Source organism: Lissotriton vulgaris, chromosome 4_1, assembly GCF_964263255.1.
Source record: "Lissotriton vulgaris chromosome 4_1, aLisVul1.2, whole genome shotgun sequence".
Classification (NCBI taxonomy): Eukaryota; Metazoa; Chordata; class Amphibia; order Caudata; family Salamandridae; genus Lissotriton; species Lissotriton vulgaris.
In genome coordinates this window covers 59,692,840-59,716,335 of record NC_141691.1, presented here as the reverse complement: position 1 = coordinate 59,716,335, position 23,496 = coordinate 59,692,840, and the positions used below count along the sequence as shown (strand labels likewise).

Here is a 23,496-nt window from a genome sequence, read left to right as displayed (position 1 = left end):
TAAAATTAATTAATTACCAATTAATTACTAATACAAAATATGTACAAAATTATATTAATTAATTAACTAATTAATATTAATTAATTATCAATTAATTATTAATTAAAAATATTTACAAACATATATTAATTAATTAATTATTATTAAATTACTTCCCACCCTATTCCCCTATAAACCCACAACCCGCTACAGAATTACATTACGCAATTATTATAAAAACAAAATTCATTTAATAAAATATTTTATAACATTAATACACACTTTTCACACATATTATTACATAAAAATACACTATAAAATATTATATATTATTAAAAATTCGATATTTTTGCTATCTATATTTTATACAGTCGATATTACTTCACTTACCTGAAAAACTATATTTTTGTAGTCGATATTATGTCCAGTCGATATTTTGTCCAGTCTATATTTAAAACTCGATATTATGTCCAGTCGATATTTTGGAGTCGATATTTTGTCTGTGCACCGGGGGGCCACAGTGAAGCTTAAGGGCTTAAAGAACATCGCCCTGGTGCAGCATTATGGTCAAGAAAGGGCCTTCGCCTTGTGCAGTTTTGTAACTCGAAGAGAGGTGTGCATCAACACCAAAACAGGGGTAACAAGCTTTATATAAATGCAAACCTTATTTCCCTCATCTATCCCTCCGCTGTCCTTCTCAATCCAAATAACTGACTTTTATCCACCACTCAAATTACTTTCATGTTTCACTATACTAATTCACCACTAATAATTTATGGCTTCTGGAGTAGCATGCTAATCAACAAAAAAAGTGCTTTAACACCCCATCAGGGGTAACAAGCGCTTTATAAATGCAAACCTTTTCCCTCTTCTATCCCTCCACTATTCTTCTCAATCCAAATAACTAATATCCAACACTCAAATGACTTTCATATTTCACTATACTAATTCAACACTAATCCTTAATGGGTTCTGGAGAAACATATTACTCGCCGAAAAAGCAATTTGACGCCTTGTCAGGAGTATTGAGCGCTATATAAATGCATTTACAATACAATTACAATAGAGTGTGACCCCCATATGTCAATTGGGGGCCTCGATGAAGCTTAAGAGCTGTGACCCTATTGCAGTGCTGTGGTGAAGAGAGGGCTGTTGCCCTGTGCTGTGTTGTGACCTGAAGAGGAATGCCACCTTGAGTGCAGAGAATGCAACCCACGGATGCAAGGTGGGGGCTGCAGAGAAAGCAGAGACCCGCTGACCGTCAACAGTGTGCAACTGGGAACTCAGAGCCACTACTTTGTCATGGACCTCAAACCCAACCCCAGGTCTGGCATTGGAGACCAGAGATTCTTACTGTGTCAATGGAGGAGCGCCATGGAGGGGCATGAGGCTACTGCTCATCGTTGGCATGACGCCACTGCTCATCGTTGGCATGACGCCACGGTCAGCCGCCAACCAGGACCGCTGGATGCTCCTGGGCCGCTTAGATTCTGAATAGCCATAGTGGGACATCTGAGACTCATATTCTCTAGTGGGGCCTAGCCTTAATGTTGCCTCACATAATCGGGGAATAAGCCCAGCCCATAGCTTGAAAAGCGGGACGCTGGTGCCTTCGTGAACAGTGCCAGAATGCAAACCTCATGAGCAGCGTTTTATTAGTGTGTATTGTATTTCGCTTTGTGTGTGTTTATAAATACTACTTTGAAAACAAAGTGAGTACTGGTCATTCATTTATTGAGGTTTCTGAATGTATGTTGTGAGCATGCGTACTCCTTACATCTAACTCCTCCTCGAGAAGCATTGGCTTGCTCAACTTTCACTACCACTGAGACCCAAGTGCTGAAGCGGTTCTTGGCCAAGTTGCTCAGAGATAAATGAACAATAGGGAGAGTAAGGGAATCTATTCACATAGGTGAATGGGAAGTACTCCTGGTCCCCTGAACTAAATATCTAAATAACATGTAAGGAGTACCACCAGAATGAGCTCAAAGAGCGATCTTAGTGGGACAACTGGAAAAAGAAGAAAGTCCTTCTTTGGTTTTTATAAACCCCTCACTCACCAACCTGGTTGGTGACATGCTTCATCGTCAGGGTCCACCCTGATAGCCGAGTGCCATCAGGGTGTGCTTCAACACCTGGATTACAGTGGAGCTGGTATTCGTGAGAGTGGTGCAAGAAAAAAATGTTAAAAAATGTCCTGGTATGACTTATACAAAAAAAAATTATCCTAAGACTACTGGACACTATTAAAAATGGTGTGTAGATACAGTTAAAGGTTAATTATGACCATATGTATCTGTGCGTGATAGGTCTACATGTTTCAACCCGTCTTTGGAAAATACCGGGTTTTCTTCAGGACCAGAGTAAAATGGGTGGTCAGATCACACTAACGCACTGCCAGTCCTAGATTCCTTTTCAACCTACTAACAAAATCTGTTGTAGGGTAGTATCTCAAAACCCAAAATGGGCGAGAAAAAATAAAAATAAAAAGACTCTTAATTGTAAATGTAAATGACCTGGATTTGTAAAGCGCACTGCTGCCCGTAAGGGTCCTGGCGCTGAAGACCGCTGGGGAACCCGTCCTGGCTTTCCCTGTGAGATGGTCCTTCCTGGGTATCTCCAAGGTGAAACCAGGCATCCCCGGCGTCTGTGGGGGACCGTTGTATAGATGAGGCAAGCTTAATGCCCAGAGTTGCCGAGTGTGATCCCTGGTTAGAGTAGGCACCGAGGCGAGAATTATCGAGTCCGTTGACCCTGGTCCACAACTCTGCCGGACCCTGCCGCGTCGGGAATTGAACCCTGGTCACGGGATGGAGGGAAGGATGGCTTCTGAAGGGAACATATTAGTTTTCAGAGGGTATTCTCGCTAGGTACCTACTCGCCTCTCCATGCCGCCCATTCCAGTTGTAGTCATCCCACTAAGATCGCTCTTTGAGCTAATTCTGGTGGTACTCCTTACAAGTTGCTCAGAGCCCATAGTAGACGGACCCTTGGACATCAGGGGTAAATGGCCTCCGTCACAGTGGTTGGACCCATAACTCTGGCTGAAAGGGGTTCTAACAGGAGTGTTGTTTTTATCTTGCCTCGCTTGATGAGGGATATTGTTTTAACTTTTTCTTGTTTCCTTCCACCCTTCATTTTTTCCTGTCTTCCAGCCCTCCTTCCTCTCCCTATTTTCATGTCCTTTTTTGTGCCTGATTTCTGATTTCAGGGCAGCCTAGTTGACTCGGAGCAGGAAATCTTCCACTGGTCCGAGGTGGACGTGGTCTCTGAAGTGGAGCTTGTGACCGTGACTGCGCGGAAGACTGAAGTAGCAGAGACCACACGCACCCTGGTACCTCCCCGCTTCATCATGATGCCCACGGTCAGTCCCCCACGTACATACAAGTTAGAATGTAATATGTTCTTTTAGGGGTCAATGAGACAGCATCAAGTGTCCCCACAGAGGGTTGTCTTCATTTTTTTAAAAATCTCTTTTATTAGTTTTACATTTTTTTACATATCACAACACTCCAATTCTTCGTCTTCACATTTGTCATGTAAGTGCGCATCTTGATGGTCACGAGACTACTAGCCGCAGATTCCTTAACGTAGAATTATCCCCAGGCGCAAGACTGGATCCGGAAAACTTTTTGCCACAGCATCCCTGCGCGCCAGGAGGACGGCATCATGCGACTCCTCCCAGGTGTTGTCCGCGTACATGACGTCAGAGAGGTCACATAAGTCCCACCCCGGCGCACCTACGTCAGATTTTTCCTTTTCCACGTGCAATGCGGATCCGGTTCGTGCTCCGGGCCTGTTTAGGCCTTTCCCTTTCGCTCTTGCATGTGTTTGTGGGAACAGTGTGCGGGTGCCTTTGGGCTTTAAGATGTGCTCGCCTTGTGGACGCGTGATGTCGGCAACGGACCCTCACCTCATTTGCATGTGGTGCTTGGGGGAACATCACAACTCCTCTGATTGCGAGGCGTGCCAGCAGTTGAAGGCAAAGTCGTGGTGGGATCGCCAGATGAAACTTCTCTAGTCTTGCATGCCCATATCAGCTTCCTCACCTCGCCTGGCTTCTGCGGAAGGTTTTATAAGCCGCCTTCGTTATCCTCATCCCTCTCCTAAGCCGCAGGAGCGTCGCTCCCCCTATCCACCGTTTCCCAGTGAGGGGGCGTCGAGAGCCAAGATGGAGACATATGCGGCGGCTTTGCAGGCCTCGCTGGCTTCTCCTCCTTCCCCTCCTGGGACGTCGGCGGATCCCTTGCGTTGTGCAGGGCCCTCCGTGGCGTCGCTGGCGGCTCCGTCCCCGGCGCCGACTGGCTCGGTTCCAGGCTTGGAAGATGTGGTGCCGTTGGGGTGTAGCCCTTCGGGGGTCCCTCCTTCGGACCATGGTACCCCTGCTTTGCTGCAAACTCCTGCAGGAGTCCCTGTGGAGTCACGGGAGGTCACATCCCCAAGCCCCTCTTGGCCCTATGGACAGGCGGTGATCTTGTCTGAGGCCGGGGTGATGCCGCTATGGCGCAGGCAGCTGTTGGCCATGGCTTCGCCACGTGGTCGGTGGACCCCCCTAATCCCATCATGGGTCGAGGCTGGCGAGGGACCCCTCGTGCTTCCCTGGGCCCCTCTCGTCCCTCCATCCAGGTGGCTGCCTCGCCGGAGGTCGAGTTGGCCTTGGTGGTGCCACAGGGGTCAACGGGCCCCTCACGTCCCCTCATGGGTCGAGGCTGGCGGGGGACTCCTTGTCACTCCCCGGGTCCCTCTCGTCCCTCCCCGCAGGCGGCTGCCTCGTCAGAGGTCGAGCCGGAGCCCGGCACCGGTCCTTAGCTGCCTCGGCTCCAGCCCAGCCCCGGTCTCCTGTGCCATGTGATGTGGCAGAGGCCTGTCCGGTGTCTCCTTTGGCGCTGAACGACGACGACGTCCTGCCTCAGGTTACGAACTCTACGGCACCGGATAGGCATCAGGTTGTGGACTCGTCTTCGGACGCACCCTCTTCCCCGGAGGTTGGGCGTCCTTGCCAGAGATGGGCCGCCACGTCGTAGCCTTTTCCCCGACATCATCAAAGGACGGCTCCTCGCCGTTGCCATGGCCGCGGTTTTCGCCGGAGGAACCACAGGTCCCCCACTCCTCAGCCTCTCTTCTTCCTTGCCTGACCTGGCCCTTCCCCACTCCGATTGGCTTAGGGGATGGCCGCCTTAGCTTGCAGCCGTCGCCCACAGAGGAGCTCCTTTCCCCACCACGGGGCCCTACGGAGGCGGGTGCGGCCTTTGCTTGCGCTGTTTCCACGGCTGTGGGAATTTTGCGCATGAGTGATCCGACCGCCCATTTCCCTGCGGATCATCTTCTGGAAGTTCTCCACCTGGGCTCTGGGAGGAGGGAGCTGCTGTTTACCTTTGAGGGTTTGCACCATTCTTCTCTGATGGGGACTTGGGGGCGCCCGGCCACGGGGGATCCTGTGCCCCAACACCTTCTGCACAGGCACCTTCCAGCACCGCGTGACCCTGTGTGTCTTTCCTTCCACCCCTCTGCCAGTAGCCCCCTTTCGCGGACTGCCTTTCCCTCCCTGTTGCCGCTGTTGTCTCCACCATCGCGGGAGTCCCGCTGGCTGGACTTTTGGGGGCGCAATATGTTTGCTTCGACCAATGCGGCTCTGCAGGCCCTTAACACTTTATGTGTGTTGGCTAGGGCCAGCTCTTGCTTGTGGGATTCGGCGGAGTCTCTTGAATCTGCAGCTTCTCAGGAGGGTGCTGGTGTTGATTTGCGTCACCATGTGTTGGATGGCCGGGAGCTGACAGCGTTTATTCTTTGCTCTGCTCTGGACATCTCGGAGGTGCTTGGTCGTGCCATGGCCTCTTCGGTTGCCCTTCACTGCCATGCTTGGCTACGACAGTATGTTTCCGGAAAATGTTTGGTAACGGCTGGTAGATCTTCCCGTCGATGGCACTTTTTTGTTCCACGCCCCAGCAGACTCTGTCACCCAGAGGTTCTTGGCGGGGCTTCGGCCTCCTCCTCCTCCTTCTTCTCCCCCTCAGTGACCTGTGAGTTGATCAGGTTTTTTGGGAGCTGTTCTTTCATGGGGGGGGGTGGGTCGCTCCATTTGTGTGATCTGTGTGCTTCATGTGCATTCAAGTCCTCTTTGTTGGGACTGTGGTTCGTTTGGCTACTGGCCGGCCCTTCTTGACAGTGTGTTTTTGCCTTGGGTTATCTACACTAGTTTGGCCCTGAGATTAGGCCTTCTGTTTTTTCTCTTTGGCTACTTGACAAGTCTTCTGCGAGGGGTTTTTCCCACGGATTTTTCTGTTGTCCTCTGCTGCGGAAGTTTCTTTCTAAGAGGGTTCCCATGTCTTGGGACTTAACATACCCTATGTGGGGCACTGGTAGCTGTTATATAGCTTGTTCTGTGCTTGGGAGTTGTAGTCGCCTTCGGGCCTCTGTTCTCAGTGGTGTTTAAGTACGTTGCAGGTGCAATTCCTTTATTATTGGGTTGGAATGCCTTTGGTGGCGCCCCAGGGTATCTTTCTCCGGGGTCGCTGCGCTGCTAGACTGGTCTGACCTGCTGTCTGCAGCCTGGCGCCATGGTTCTGGTTCCGCTTCTTTTTGTGCTTTGTGTCCGGGCCCTTCTTCGCCTTCCTGCTCTTTATCCTGGGGGCTGAGATGGATTTTGTATTTCTCTCTCTTTCAGGCACAGCCTGCCCGGTCTTCCTGGGTGCCCCCGGGCTACTGTTCTGTTTTATTGCGGTCGGTGTTGTTCTGTCTGGTCTATTGACTTCTGGCTGTGGTAGGTTCAGCTACCCGCTTTGCGGGTGTGTTCCTGGTGGGGCGGGCGGCCTGCCTTCTTTCTACCTCATCTCCTTGGAGCCTCTAGGTTGATCTTCTTCTTTCTTGCCTTGGCCTTGGATGGAGATCCTGTTGCCTTGTATGGGCGTGGGGTGCTTCGGCCTCCTCTTGCCTTGCCCTTGTTTCCCCGGCTGAGTGTGAACGGGCTTCCTCTTCTTTTCTTCTTCCAGCTTCCACCTTGGGGTCGTTGGTGTTCTGATGGTAGGGGTTCCCCTTGCCTGGGAAGACAGGGCTCCTTGCCTTGTCCGTTGGACTCGTCCCCTGTGGGACCCTCTATTAGGTCCAGGCTGGTGGGGTCCTCTCACAGACCCTCCTTCCCCGTGGGTATGGCTAGGGTATCTATTCTACATTAAGGTATCTGCGGCTAGTAGTCTCTATCAGATGTACGAGTTACTTACCTTCGATAATGATGTATCTGGTAGAGATGATTCTAGCCGCAGATTCCTTCACGGCCTGCCCTTCCTCCCCATTCTGCGAGGACCTTTGGCTTGGTTTTTTGCACTCGCCTCCCGATGGGTGACTATGTCTTTCGTGATTGCATTCTTTCGCTCTAGTTGACGGGATGATTCGTCCTGTCTCTTGTTCCTTTCCTCCTCTTTTGGCACATTGGGGGATGGGTTTATAGGTACTTCCGCGCACTTCTGCTCTGGCTGATCCATGATTGGGGCTTACCTTCTGTCTCTTCCCTCCCCTTCCTCTCCCCTTTTATTGCTACGGGTTCTGGCACCTCGCTGTTCTCTAGGTTGAGTCATCTAGCTGTGCCTCTGCCCTTTGTTCTTTTGAGGTGTTGTCACACTCTGTGATGGGGTTGTCTTGGAGGTTTGTCGTACCTTCTTTGTCTTGGACTGGCTCCCCTTCATTGTTCCTGGTTGGGGTTGTAGTCCTGCTATATGTTGTTGTAACCTTTTTACATGTTTCCCTTGTCTCCAAGGGGTTTGGGGGGAGGGCTGTCTACGTACTGGCAGGGTGGCTGCTCAGGTCTGTGCTCTGTTCTTTCTTCTTTTCCCTGCCTTTGGGTGCTGCAGTGTTGACACTGCTTCTTATCATGTTGTTCGTCACCATTCCCTTTATCCAATTGTTTCTGCATTTTCGCACACTGTTCCCATACTCCCACAGTTTTGTCTGATGGCTCCATGTTGTGGCCCGGAAACGTTCTCCAAAGAAAACTGGCGTAGGAGCGCCGGGGTGGGATTTATGTGACCTCGCTGACGTCACGTACGCGGACAACGCCTGGGCGGAGTTGCGTGATGCCGTTCCCCCGGCGTGCAGGGATGCTGTGTCAAAAAAATTCCGGATCCAGTGTCGCGGATGGGGATAATTCTACGTTAAGGAATCTACGACTAGAATCGTCTCTACCAAATACATTGTTACTGAAGGTAGGTAACTCGTACAACGTGCTTACTCTACATCATGAAATACAATATAGCTAATTTAAAAAAAGGGAAAAGAACAAGGGGTGGAGGAAGAAAAGGTAAAATTGGGAATGGGAAGAGGTGGAGAAAAAGGGGGGGGGGGGAGGGGGAAAATCGCATCTCACTAAATTTCCATTTCTAAAGCCGTTGTTGTAGCCAACACAACATTGTTCACATATCTCGTCATCTCTCCCGGTACCTGCCCACCACTCAGCTGTGCCCTCACAATTATTGCCTGTTGTCGTATGGATGGTCTGTTAGGGGTTTATGTTGCGTATTCTGACACTTTACACAATTCTAGGTCAACACTCAGGGAGGACAGAGGGTTGTCTTCATAGGATGGAAGGTCGGATCATTGGAAGGATGCCACACTTAGGGGTCAGCCAAAAAAATGAAGTTGTTGCAGATCTACATGAGCATTTATGGGATTTGTAGTGTGTACATATCACTGAGTCATTTCATTGTGTTTCATAGAACAGCAGGGCCATTGGCTACCTACCTATTGGCTAGAACCCTTGCCCAGGGGTAGTCCACATTAGCATATTGTTCATTTCTGCCTTGCCAAGGAATGATAGGTGTTGGACTTGGCCGTCTCTGCAGGGTCACCCCCAAATGTTTTGCCCTCACGCATCCTGCTTTCTGAATCCGGTTTTGTTGGCTTTTAGGACTCTGTACACTTTACCTCTGCTAACCAGCACTCTAACCAGTACTAAAGTGCTTGTGCTTACCCCTTAAAACGTGATTTATACCCAGCTGACACATTTAATCTGCGTAATAGTCCCTACTACAGTGGTACTACAGGTATCCAGGGCCTATAAAATAAATACTTCTAGAGGGACTTATTGTGCCGCCCATTTGCGTTGCCCTTTACTGCAGCCTGTAGTTTTAAACTGCCAATTCAACCTGGCAAAATAAATCTTTTGCCAGCCCAAACTTCCCTTTTTAAAACATATGTCACCCCTAGGGCAGGCCCTAAACAGCCCATAGGGCAGTGTGCATTGTATTAAAAAAGTTGGGCATGTACTTTTAAGTTTTACATGTCCTGTCAGTGGTAAACTCCTTCAATTCATTTCCCACTACTGGAACTCCATACGTTTCTTCCACTTTAAAGCTGGCGCTAGCATAAATAGTGGACCCTCAGACTAACTCTTCAGTACACTCCCGGACCTGTGGAAGACTAAATAAGGACTACTGTGTACTCCAGAGAACTGCCCTGCTGTCTGAGGCTTGCCTTGTTTCTCATAGGACTGCCCTGTTGCTTGAGGCCTGCATGGTCTCTCATTACTGCCCTGCTGCTACTAGAGGGCTGCCCTGCTGCTTGAGACCTCTGTTCTTGTTCTTCAGAGGATTGCCCTGCTGCTTGAGACCTCTGTTCTTGTTCTTCAGAGGATTGCCCTGCTGCTTGAGACCTCTGTTCTTGTTCCTCTGAGGATTGCCCTGCTGCTTGAGACCTCTGTTCTTGTTCTTCAGAGGATTGCCCTGCTGCTTGAGACCTCTGTTCTTGTTCTTCAGAGGATTGCCCTGCTGCTTGAGACCTCTGTTCTTGTTCTTCAGAGGATTGCCCTGCTGCTTGAGACCTCTGTTCTTGTTCTTCAGGATTGCCCTGCTGCTTGAATCCTACATTTTTCTTCAGAGGATGGCCTTGATGCAACCAGAGGACTGCCCGCTTCTTGAGGCTTGCCTTGTTTTACAGATGACTACCTTTGTTGCTTGTGTCCTGCCCTTTCTTTAGAGGCATGCTCTGATGCGCGAGGCCTGCTTTGCTGCTTGAAGGAAAAAGGACCATCACCTTGACCCAGGAATACCAGAGTGACTCCAAAGGTGAGTTTGCTGACCTACTGTTCTGACCTGCAGGAGTACAACATGCTCCAGAGGCCTCCCTGCAACTGCCCAGCTGACCTACTGCAACTGAACCTGCCTGAAACTGGACCTGCCTGAGCCCTGCTGGCCTCTGCTGGAGTGAGTTCCTGACCCCCAAGAGGTGCCTCCCCAGGTCCTGGGCCGTTGGCTAGCATCAGTTGAGCTCCTCCTGTGAAATCCGAAAGTTTTAAACTCTGCGTGCCGGACTTTGAGTAGGTACCTTTTTCATATGGACTAACCTGGTCTCTGTATGCAGCCTGCACTCCAACACGGTCGGCCTGAACCTGTGACTTTGTCCCGGTCTCGCTCAAACAGCTTCCTGTAGTTACCGCGTTCTGCTTTGTAGCACTATTTTCACTTGAACATTTGAAATTACATATCTTCAGTTCTACTGATTGGATTGTTGTCAGATAATATTTTATTTGTTACTTTTTAATGTATGTTTGTAAATTGGTGTGCGATTATTTGTGTGTTGTGTGTTCACTTTATTACTCTTTGTGTGCTGCATAAATGCTTCACACAGTGCTTCACATTTAAGCCTGGCTGCTTTTGTGCCAAGGTCCCAGGGGGCTAAGCAAAGGTTCATTTGGTGTTTTTGTTGAGCACCCTGACAAGGATTGTGGTTGTTGCTTGAGAAGGGTTAACATCCACTTCAATCAAAAAACAATTTCACAACAAGTGGATCACTGAGGTGCTTGCGAGAGAACACCTTGCGGTGACGAGAGGGGAATATTGTAGGACCAGTCAGCACTTTTGTGCGCTTATTATTTTGTCTCATATCATATATTGACTTCTGATTAGACTCAAGAGAGAGCAGAAGAGGCAGTTCCTGGAAAAACACAGGCATTCACTGTTTATATTTTTACTTTAATGTGCCTTTATTTTTCAGCATTTTAGTTGTACTTATTATGTATATCTAGTGTAAAGTGCAGCCATATTTATCTTCCAAACATTAGCCTGCCTCTGTTACGGACCATGAAGACGACAAATGTTTTGCTCATGTATCTGATGTGGTTTCTCATGACTCTCAGATTATATGTGGTGGAACAAATATCCATAGAATGAGCCTGTCAATTCATTGTGACTTGGGGGTTCCAGGAATTTTTTTTTTCAATACTTTATGCTTCTTTGTGAGTATTTGTGACTCATTAAAAGCAGTATTAATAATATGCCCTGAGGAGGAATGTACTGTGTGCAGACTTACTAGCATCTCACTGGGAAAGGGGTGGGGGACTGTGACGGCGGGATCAGTAATCGGAAGCAAACGTGTTTTCTTAGCAGTGGTGTTTATTCGAGACAGTAGGTCATCAGTACATTTCTTTCTTAGGAATGTCTTTCTGGGGGACCTGCTTCGGTCCTGTCGGTCCCTCCGGCGTACTCCCTCCTCTTTCCTCCTGACGGGGCTCCTCCTCCTACCGCTGGGCTCCTCCGGAGGCTCCGTATTGCACACCCTCGCCGGCCACCAAGAAGTAAAACAGAAGAGAGGACACCGTCAGTGAATATGGCCGCTTTCTTCGAGTGTAAAGGGAAGGGCGTGGGGGAGAAGTGCTAGTTTACAAAGAGTGCTCGACTAAGTAGGGAAAGTGCTCTGTGCCGGACCGTGTGGTTTTTATACTAACAGCGCGAGTTAAGTTTACTTGATTCTCCTACCCTTCTTCTTCCACCACCCCAGGACCCTGGCACGTACCTCTGCTAGCCGTACACCTCCTGGCGCACGGCTGGGCGGCTCGTGGGGTTGGCCTCCTGGCTTCACAGCTCCCGTCTCTTCGTTCTCCGTTTCGGTTGGCGCTGTCTCCTGTCTTGGGCCGTCCGCTTCTTGCGGGGCTCCTGTCGGCTCGCGTCCTTCCTGTACGTCCTCTTCGCTGATCCACCTTGTGCAGCCTCTCCAGTCTGCTTCTGTAAATCCGCTTGATCCGTCGTCCTGCTCCGCTCCGCTCCGCCAACTCTCTCCTTCGCTCCTCTCCGCCTCGCTGCTTCCCGCCACTCCGCTCTCCGTCGCTCTGTCCGCTCCTCCGGTGAATAGACACCCCTGTGGGCTGCTGTGACCTCCTTTTTGAATGTCTGCAGGCTCCTCCTCCTCCATCAGGTCCGTCGTCCATTTAAAGGGACCCCATCCATCTTCTTCCTCCTCATCACAGCTGTAACGTTCTGTCGGTGTCCAACCAAGGGGAAGGTGAGCCTGTGGAGATAAGAGGGGGGGGTCGCACATCGTTAAAGTAGGCCCCCCTGTAGGGCGAGAACCCGTGCCCCCGCTACACACCTCCCCCCCTGGACACTTCCGCTCGGGAAGTGGATTGCGGGACAGGAAGTCCGCCCCGGTATTGTCAACCCCACGTTTGTGGCATATTGTAAATACAAAGGGTTGCAGGGCGAGGAACCACCTCATGACCCTCGCGTTGGACGATCTATTGCGAACCATCCAGAGAAGGGGAGCATGGTCAGTGTACAACCGGAATCGTCGCCCCTCCAGATAATAGGCCAGCTTGTCCACGGCCCACCTTATGGCCAAGCACTCCTTCTCAACAGTAGGGTATTTGAGTTCGCGGGGGAACAATTTCCTGCTGATGAACAAGATTGGATGGTCACCACCGTCCGGGCCCTCCTGTGACAGCACTGCACCAATGCCGTAGTCGGAGGCATCGGTATGTAGAGAAAATGGCCGTGAGAAGTCCGGAGAAGTGAGCACCGGGGCCGAGGTAATTACTCTTTTCAGTGCACCGAATGCGTTCATCATGGCAGGTGAGGGAGTTCTCAAGTCACACAATTTCACCCTGGTCTGTAGGGCATCCGTGAGCGGGGACGCCAAGTCAGCGAATCCCGGGATAAAGCGTCGGTAATAACCGATGAGACCCAGAAACGCTCTTAGCTCTCTTTTGTTTTGCGGAAAAGGGGTATCCATGATGGCTCTGACCTTTTCAATTTGTGGTTCGATCATACCATGACCGAGTACATAACCCAGGTATTTGACCTTGTGAAACCCTATCCTGGATTTCTTGGAGTTGATCTTTAACCCGGCCATGGTAAGGGTTTCGAATACCCTATTCAGATGGTTCAGGTGAGTGTTCCAATCCGGGCTGAAGACGACTATGTCATCCAGGTATGCGGATGTGAACGCAGAAAGGTTCTTCAGTACAGTGTTCATCAACCTTTGAAAGGTCGCAGGAGCCCCATGGAGTCCGAAGGGTAGGACTGTGAATTCGTATCTCCCGTTGACAGTAGTGAATGCTGTCTTATGTCTGTCCTCCTCTTTCAATGGCACCTGCCAATACCCTTTTGTGAGATCTATCGTGCTTATGTACTTCGCTTCTCCCAATTTTTCAATTAGTTCATCTATTCGTGGAATGGGGTATGCGTCAAAAGTGGAGATTTCGTTTAGGGCACGGAAATCCATACAAAACCTCTTTGATCCATCAGGCTTCGGGATCAGTACTATGGGACTGGACCACTCGCTGTGGGAAGGTCTGATCACGCCGAGCTTCAACATCTCCTCCACTTCCTGCTGTATGCCTTTTCTCCTTGCCTCAGGAATCCTATAGGGTTTGATCTTCACTATCCGCCCGGGGATGGTGTTGATGCAGTGCTCTGCCAGGCTGGTTTTCCCCGGTATGTCGGAGAAGACATGGGAATGTTTTTGTAGAGTCGCTTCTAACCCTTTTCTCTCGGTCTCAGTCAAGTCCTCGTTGATCACCAGGCTCTGCATGGTGTTGAGGGGGTTAGAACAAACAGGTTTCGCCAGATGTACCTCCGCCGGGGGTTTACCTAGCCATTTCTTCAGAATGTTTATGTGATACACTTGAGTGGAATGGGCACGTATCTTCAGTTTGTAGCTGGTGTTCCCGATGGTTTCGATGACTTTGTAGGGCCCACTCCACTCGGCTTTGAATTTGTGCGTGGAGGACGGCAATAACACCAGGGCCCAATCCCCCACCGAGAGTTTTCTCCATCTCTTTCCTTTGTCATATGAGGTCTTTTGTCTGATTTGACTTTTCTCCAAATTTGCAAATGCCAAGTCCCGTAATTTGCCCAGTTTAGACTTAAGATTTCGGGCATACTCGAGGGTATTCAACACGTCGTCGTGGGTTTCTCTTTCCCATGCCTCCTTGGTCATATCTAGGAGGGACCTTGGTTGCCGGCCGTATAACAGCTCAAAAGATGAGAAGCCCAGGCTACTTTGCTTTTGTCCCCTAATAACATAGAGGGCAAGGGGGAGAATCTGATCCCACTCAGACCCATTTACCTCTAACATCTTGCGAAGCGTAGTTTTCAATGTACGGTTATATCGTTCAACTAAGCCATCTGTTTGAGGGTGGTATACGGCTGTTCTTATCTGGTGTATGTTGAGCAGGTTACACACTTCCTTCATGAGTCTTGACACAAAGGGGGTCCCTTGATCTGTTAGGATCTCTTTCGGGAATCCTACCCGGGAAAACAACTCCAACATCCTGTCCGCCACGTTCTTTGTGGTAGTCGTCGTTAGCGGGAAGGCCTCTGGAAAACGGGTGGAATAATCCACGAGGACCAGGACGTATTGGTATCCTTTCCTGGTTTTTGGGAGAGGGCCAATGATGTCCATCCCTACTCTTTCGAAGGGCACTCCGATGATTGGAAGGGGTTGTAGGGGGACAGCAGGGGGACGAGTCATGTTGCGTTTCTGGCATATGTCGCACTCCTGGCAGTATACCATGGCATCTTTGTATATTCCGGGCCAGTAGAAGCATTGTAACAAGTTCTGGGTCGTTTTTTCTGCGCCAGTATGTCCTGCCACTAAATGGGAATGTGAATAGAATAGCACTTGGTCTCTGAAGGCCAAAGGGACTAGCAATTGTTCGGGGTCGCCTTCCTTCCCTTGTCTATAGAGCAGATCATTCTTTATGTAGAGGCGTGGATACATGATGGGGAGTTGGTCTTGTGTCTGGTGTGCCCTCTCCCATGCATTCATCAAAGTAGCGTCATTCGCTTGGGCGAATTGAAAACTCCTATCTAAAACCCAAGGATCTGAGGACACCAGGGCAGGCGCGGGGACAAGTTTTGTTGAGGGGAGTTTGCTTGAAGGAGAGGGTTTTAGACTCTGCTTGAACATCTCAAGGAAGGCAGGGTTGTCTGTTCCGATTATCAAGTCCTCGGGGAGTGATGACAAGACCCCAACCTTGACTCTAGAGGGCCTGCCATTCTGGGGTACCAAGGGAATCACTGCTACTGGATATGTCTTTACATCCCCATGGACACATCTTATGTATACCGATTCTCGGGGAACAATCTGTTGGGGTTGTACATGTTGGGCTTGGACTACTGACTGTCTACATCCTGAGTCAAGAAGCGCCTTTACAGGATGGTCGTTAATGCTGATACTCACTCTGTAAGCTTGTCCCATCTCTGCCGAGTATAGTACAGTTCGGGGAAGGTACCCGACCTCCATGGGTTCCTCCTCTTGTTTTCTGCGAGGACAGTGTCTGGCGATGTGCCCCCAGGTTCCACAGTCAAAGCACTGGGGTCCGCTGTGGGGCAGTGCCTCAGGTTTCCACGCTCTGGGTCTCCCCTGTTCCGGCACCCGTATGGTTCTCCTATCGGGTTTAACCACTGATTTTTGTTTGTCTGAGTCCACTACAAAGGGAGTTCTCTGGGGAGCTCTGGCAAAGGTATTGGCCATCTCGACAGCTTGCTCGGTGGTCAGGTTAGGATGTTGCTTCAGCCACCGCTGAGTGGCAAAGGGTAGGGCCTCCAGGAATTGCTCCAGGTAAATCCTATCCATGATTTCTTCTTTTGTACTATCGGTTGGTTGAAGCCATTTGTCCGCTGCCATCTTAAGCCGTACAAATAGAGTCTTAGGGGTCTCTCCTGGTATGCCCCTCTCCTTGCGGAACCTCAGTCTATAGGCCTCTTTATCTAGGCCCAGATGGTCCAGTATTATTTTTTTAATGTCGGAGTACTGAGTGTCCCCCCTCGGGTTGACCACCTGGTAGGCCGCCTGAGCCTCTCCTACCAGCAAGGGGGCCAAAAAGAATGGCCATTTGACTACAGGCCATCCACAGGCCCGTGCTGCTCTCTCGAAATTTAGGAGGAACGCATCTGGGTCCTCCCCAGGTTGGTATTTCTGAAGAGAGACCCCTCCTATTGAGTGTGGTGTTCCACCCACTGCTGCTGGGGCGATGGTAACAGGAGGGTCTAGGGCACGGGCGGTTACGGCTGCCTTGATGAGCTCTCTATCGGCTTCGGCGGCTCTCAGCTGTTGTTCCGCTATTTTCTCCAGTCTTTCCTGCCCATGCACGAGGGCTTGCACCACTGCTTCCATCTTCTCTATGCAGACGGACGGACTGCCCGCATTCTCCACCACTGTGACGGCGGGATCAGTAATCGGAAGCAAACGTGTTTTCTTAGCAGTGGTGTTTATTCGAGACAGTAGGTCATCAGTACATTTCTTTCTTAGGAATGTCTTTCTGGGGGACCTGCTTCGGTCCTGTCGGTCCCTCCGGCGTACTCCCTCCTCTTTCCTCCTGACGGGGCTCCTCCTCCTACCGCTGGGCTCCTCCGGAGGCTCCGTATTGCACACCCTCGCCGGCCACCAAGAAGTAAAACAGAAGAGAGGACACCGTCAGTGAATATGGCCGCTTTCTTCGAGTGTAAAGGGAAGGGCGTGGGGGAGAAGTGCTAGTTTACAAAGAGTGCTCGACTAAGTAGGGAAAGTGCTCTGTGCCGGACCGTGTGGTTTTTATACTAACAGCGCGAGTTAAGTTTACTTGATTCTCCTACCCTTCTTCTTCCACCACCCCAGGACCCTGGCACGTACCTCTGCTAGCCGTACACCTCCTGGCGCACGGCTGGGCGGCTCGTGGGGTTGGCCTCCTGGCTTCACAGCTCCCGTCTCTTCGTTCTCCGTTTCGGTTGGCGCTGTCTCCTGTCTTGGGCCGTCCGCTTCTTGCGGGGCTCCTGTCGGCTCGCGTCCTTCCTGTACGTCCTCTTCGCTGATCCACCTTGTGCAGCCTCTCCAGTCTGCTTCTGTAAATCCGCTTGATCCGTCGTCCTGCTCCGCTCCGCTCCGCCAACTCTCTCCTTCGCTCCTCTCCGCCTCGCTGCTTCCCGCCACTCCGCTCTCCGTCGCTCTGTCCGCTCCTCCGGTGAATAGACACCCCTGTGGGCTGCTGTGACCTCCTTTTTGAATGTCTGCAGGCTCCTCCTCCTCCATCAGGTCCGTCGTCCATTTAAAGGGACCCCATCCATCTTCTTCCTCCTCATCACAGCTGTAACGTTCTGTCGGTGTCCAACCAAGGGGAAGGTGAGCCTGTGGAGATAAGAGGGGGGGGTCGCACATCGTTAAAGTAGGCCCCCCTGTAGGGCGAGAACCCGTGCCCCCGCTACAGGGACAGTATGCACAATGTAAAGAATGTTGGAGTTCAGTAGGCACAGGAGCCAAATATTGGGACGCAACTTGCGTACGTAAGGAGAATGTTCTGATCGAGGTTCTGGGCCAATTGGGGAAATATTTGGGGCCAATGTGCACAGTGCAGGGAATGTTGGGGTACCATTGTTTAAATTCAGTTGCATTTTGGGATATAGCATGGCTATCCAAAGGAATGTTGGGGAACAATGCACACAGGCCGTGGTATGTTGGCATGCACTGGGTGCTCAGAAGATGCATGGGTACAGGGGACCACCCAACAGGAGGCTGGCAGTCATTGGCTGAAGCCGTGGAATGCCTGGGTATAGTACCGCTAGCCAGGAGAAAGAAAGTGGGTAAAGGTGGGGGAATTCTGGGGTACAGCATGATCTGCCTGAAGAATGCTGGACTCGCTGCACTGCCTGGGGAAGGTTGGCAAAGGAGAGGCTGGAAAATACAAGGGGCCTTCTTTGTGGGGGTTTTGCCGCGGTGCAGTGCTGCGGGCCGTGCTGCTTTGCTGCCCTATGGCAAAAGAAAAGGACAGGAATGCACCATATCTATTAGCTACGGTGCATTCTTGAATTCGCAGTATCTATTAGATATGGCGCATTCCTGTCATTTTCCCCTGCACCAACGCACAATGGGCTGCCATGCGCCAGCGCGGGCACCCTCGTACCACGGTGCTACGGTGCCAGTGTTGCGGAAAACCTTCCTGCACAAAAACAATCATAAGAGGCGAGGAAAAACGAGGAGAAATAAAGATATTCCGCCTCATTGTGCCCCCCTTACTGCTTCCCTGGGGAGGCGTATGCTTTTGGCGCTACCTCTGACTCACGATTTCTCGTAAATCTGGGACAGTGTCAAAAAGCTATGGATGTCGCTGGGAACGACCACAACAACACCCATGGACGGACCCCTTCATGCAGTTTTCTATGTGAAAGGGGCACATATTTGTAAGGCCATGAAAAGCCATGTAGTGTGGCCAGAATAAAAAAAAGGAATTCAGCATTGGCAAAGTCAATATGTCTCGCCTTTTGTCCTGTTGGCTTTGCCAATGGTTTTTGCCACACTGTACAGCCTTGCCAACGCTTTGCCGCGTGGATAAAGATTTAAAAAGCCTTTGACGCAGCCACCTGCATCATTTTGTTATGCACGAGCCTGCAAAGCGACGCAGGCGTTCAGGAGGAGGGATGGTGGTGAAGGGTGGGGGGTCGACCCTGGATGAACTCAGATACCCCCCTTTGATACTGAGGTTTCCCAAAGTGTCCAGCACCAGGTCAAAGGGAACAGAGTCTGCGCCGATGCTGACCCGCCTCTGCGAGAGCTGGGCTCTGGAATACAATACATACATCACAGTGAAGTGTGTGTCTGTTCAGCATGCATTCTCATTGGAGGCGTGTGTGTGTGGGGGGTGGGGGGGGGTCCTGGTGCTATATATTAGACATGTATTGGTAGCCTCTTAATGCTAGCCAGGTTATTGACCATGGAAGGATGAACGGCTGGCTCGGCTTGGATGGACTGCGACCTCGGTGAATGTGGGCAGACGCAGCCTCAGCAGTGATTGACAGCTGACACAGCCAACCACTGAAAGCAGCGGAACGTAAAGACACCTTTCAATAAGACACGCGTACATACTCTTATTGATTAAATGACGTGGACTGCAGATCAGTCGTCGACTTGCGTCCATAGGGGTAACAGTGGGCACCCCTAAATCATTTTGCTGGGCGTTCCAGGCTTGTTCTCTCGGCGCTATTTCGGGCCCTCCGGAAGCCTGAATTAGAAAAGGCTTTCGCGGAGGTTGCTTGGAAACATCAGCCAGCTTGGCAGAGTGAGGCGGGCTCCTCTCAGGAGCGGGTGCTGAGGGGTGGCCCAGAGTGGGAGCTTCAGCCAGACAGCCAGTCTGGAGAGAGAGAGAGAAAGGAAGGCCCCTGGCAGAGCTCTGAAGCCCGCCCCCGGCCTCCCTCAAGTTCATTATTGCCAGGGCCACTGGAATGACGGCAGGGTTGAGTAAAGTATGCGCCAAGAAAAGGCAAATGATGCTGCATAATGCGGCACATTTGATAAAAGTACTTCATCATTTCGTATTTTTTTTATCTTGTTAACACTGTCTGGGCATCGGTAGCACCTCATTAGTACCAGTTTAACATCCCAATGTAGCAATAAGCAACATAAAGGTGACCCGTCCAGTTTTGCAAATGTCCTTCCAGTGCAGGACAACGAGTTTTGCTGCATTTTTAGTAACTTTTGATCTGTTTAAACTAGAAACAATTTTTTGTTAAACTCTATGTGGCAAATGTGGAACATCTATAATCATTGGAAAATCACAGCTGCCACACAATCGCATAATTCCAGTGTCCCTGATTATAGTGAGGTGGGGGCATTGTACCCCCAGCTCAGCACACGCTGGTCATGCAGAGCCGCTGAAGGTATCTGTGGCATAGAAGGAGCCCGAGAGCAGGGGCTTCCTTCCCAAGGGTGACTGCCGTCAGCATGCCAGGCTGGGGAGAGTGGACAAGGGCAAGGCAGCCCTGCCCCTGCCAGGAGCAGCCGTCTTCTAGACGCAACCGGCTCCATCACCCATCCGAGCAGGACATGGATGCTACGTGTGTGCATCTTTTTTACATGTATGCAGGGTGCGCGTATAGAGCGTGTTTCATGTATGTTGTCATAGCCTCTCTACCCTCCATGTTGTGTTTCTAACATCTAAGTGGTACCTAACATAGAGGCTGGGAGAAAGCCCAGACAGCAGATGTGATGTTCCAGGGATTCCTTGTAGAGGGTCAGAATTTGGGGTCTGTTGGAGAGAAAACAGCAGGAGCCTTGAAATGCACTGAGGACCCCTTGCCTTAGCTCATTGTTCACCGGAATGGGTCCCCCCAACTCGGGCTGGTTAAAACATGCCGTTAAGTGAGATGCCCTCCCTCTCTTTTATTCCTTGATCTGCACCTGTGCTGACCAGAGTCTGCCATCCCCACCCCACCCTCCTGCTCGCACCTTGTAACAAAGTATTTGATTGGCCGGTCTGGGTGGAATAAGCAAAATAGGAAGAACTGCTCAGAAGCAGTCTCAGAGCGGACTGCTGGGATACACAGCTGTCCCCTGGGACCACCACCCGAGGGGCTACAAAGAACTCCCTGTTCTGCAGCACTCGATCAGCCTGGGACGGGGATCATTCAAGCTTGTGAATCTATGAAAGATTCAATGTTGGAGGCCTGGAGCCTCAGGGAAGCAACTCATTTCTGCTGCAAGGTTGGGACATTTTCCACTAACTCCTCTTGCCAGGTGCAGGAACAGGTTTGGGATTTTCATCAAGGAATGCCAGGAGTGCCTGTCAGGACCCTGCTTCGAAGGTGGAGCTGACCGGCTGCTCAGGAGAAGCCCCGGAGGGGCTGCGAAGAAGCAGAGATGGTGTGACCAAAGATGCCCACTGCAGCACCAGGGAATGGCCTGCGCTGCTCTTTGAGGGCGTGGCCCTGCCGTTTGAGTGAGATTGTGTACCCCAACACCAGGGAATAACCTGCGCTGCTCTTTGAGTGTGAGGCCCCACTGTTTGAGCGAGATTGTGTACCCCAACACCGGGGAATGACCTGCGCTGCTGTTTGAGAGGGAGGCCCCACTGTTTGAGTGAGATTGTGTACCCCAACACCGGGGAATGACCTGCGCTGCTCTTTGAATGCGAGGCCCCACTGTTTGAGCGAGATTGAGTACCCCAACACCAGGGAATGACCTGCGCTGCTCTTTGAGGGCGTGGCCCTGCCGTTTGAGTGAGATTGTGTACACCAACACCAGGGAATGACCTGCGCTGCTCTTTGAGGGCGTGGCCCTGCCGTTTGAGTGAGATTGTGTACCCCAACACCAGGGAATGACCTGCGCTGCTCTTTGAGTGCGAGGCCACACTGTTTGAGCGAGATTGTGTACCCCAACACCAGGGAATGACCTGCGCTGCTCTTTGAGAGGGAGGCCCCACTGTTTGAGTGAGATTGTGTACCCCAACACCAGGGAGTGACCTGCGCTGCTCTTTGAGGGGGAGGCCAAACTGTTTGAGCGAGATTGTGTACCCCAACACCGGGGAATGACCTGCGCTGCTGTTTGAGAGGGAGGCCCCACTGTTTGAGTGAGATTGTGTACCCCAACACCGGGGAATGACCTGCGCTGCTCTTTGAGGGTGAGGCCCCACTGTTTGAGCGAGATTGTGTACACCAACACCAGGGAATGGCCTGCGCTGCTCTTTGAGGGCGTGGCCCTGCCGTTTGAGTGAGATTGTGTACACCAACACCAGGGAATGACCTGCGCTGCTCTTTGAGGGCGTGGCCCTGCCGTTTGAGTGAGATTGTGTACCCCAACACCAGGGAATGACCTGCGCTGCTCTTTGAGTGCGAGGCCACACTGTTTGAGCGAGATTGTGTACCCCAACACCAGGGAATGACCTGCGCTGCTCTTTGAGGGTGAGGCCCCACTGTTTGAGCGAGATTGTGTACCCCAACACCAGGGAATGACCTGCGCTGCTCTTTGAATGCGAGGCCCCACTGTTTGAGCGAGATTGAGTACCCCAACACCAGGGAATGACCTGCGCTGCTCTTTGAGGGCGTGGCCCTGCCGTTTGAGTGAGATTGTGTACACCAACACCAGGGAATGACCTGCGCTGCTCTTTGAGGGCGTGGCCCTGCCGTTTGAGTGAGATTGTGTACCCCAACACCAGGGAATGACCTGCGCTGCTCTTTGAGTGCGAGGCCACACTGTTTGAGCGAGATTGTGTACCCCAACACCAGGGAATGACCTGCGCTGCTCTTTGAGGGTGAGGCCCCACTGTTTGAGCGAGATTGTGTACCCCAACACCAGGGAATGATCTGCGCTGCTCTTTGAATGCGAGGCCACACTGTTTGAGCGAGATTGTGTACACCAACACCAGGGAATGACCTGCGTTGCTCTTTGAGGGGGAATCCCATCTGTTTGAGTGAGATTGTGTACACCAACACCAGGGAATGACCTGCGCTGCTCTTTGAGTGCGAGGCCACACTGTTTGAGCGAGATTGTGTACCCCAACACCAGGGAATGACCCGCGCTACTCTTTGAGTGTGAGGCCCCGCTGTGTGAGTGAGATTGTGTACCCCAACACCAGGGAATTACCTGCGCTGCTCTTTGAGTGCGAGGCCACACTGTTTGAGCGAGATTGTGTACACCAACACCAGGGAATGACCTGCGTTGCTCTTTGAGGGGGAATCCCATCTGTTTGAGTGAGATTGTGTACACCAACACCAGGGAATGACCTGCGCTGCTCTTTGAGTGCGAGGCCACACTGTTTGAGCGAGATTGTGTACCCCAACACCAGGGAATGACCTGCGCTGCTCTTTGAGGGTGAGGCCCCACTGTTTGAGCGAGATTGTGTACCCCAACACCAGGGAATGACCTGCGCTACTCTTTGAGTGTGAGGCCCCGCTGTGTGAGTGAGATTGTGTACCCCAACACCAGGGAATGACCTGCGCTGCTCTTTGAGGGGGAGGCCCCACTGTTTGAGCGAGATTGTGTACCCCAACACCAGGGAATGACCTGCCCTGCTCTTTGAGTGCGAGGCCCCACTGTTTGAGCGAGATTGTGTACCCCAACACCAGGGAATGACCTGCGCTGCTCTTTGAGAGGGAGGCCCCACTGTTTGAGTGAGATTGTGTACCCCAACACCAGGGAGTGACCTGCGCTGCTCTTTGAGGGGGAGGCCACACTGTTTGAGCGAGATTGTGTACCCCAACACCGGGGAATGACCTGCGCTGCTGTTTGAGAGGGAGGCCCCACTGTTTGAGTGAGATTGTGTACCCCAACACCGGGGAATGACCTGCGCTGCTCTTTGAGGGTGAGGCCCCACTGTTTGAGCGAGATTGTGTACACCAACGCCAGGGAATGACCTGCGCTGCTCTTTGAATGCGAGGCCCCACTGTTTGAGCGAGATTGAGTACCCCAACACCAGGGAATGACCTGCGCTGCTCTTTGAGGGCGTGGCCCTGCCGTTTGAGTGAGATTGTGTACACCAACACCAGGGAATGACCTGCGCTGCTCTTTGAG

At 51.3% G+C, this 23,496-nt stretch overlaps 1 protein-coding gene across 1 annotated transcript in view; it reads left to right on the top strand.

Moving 5' to 3' along the window:
* Positions 1-23,496, top strand: part of DLG3 (discs large MAGUK scaffold protein 3) — a 2,000,883-nt gene that overhangs the window by 351,466 nt on the left and 1,625,921 nt on the right. The window contains exon 4 of the mRNA XM_086918303.1: positions 3,191-3,343. Coding sequence (XP_086774429.1) covers positions 3,191-3,343 — 153 coding nt within the window. The remainder of the gene's footprint in view (positions 1-3,190; positions 3,344-23,496) is intronic.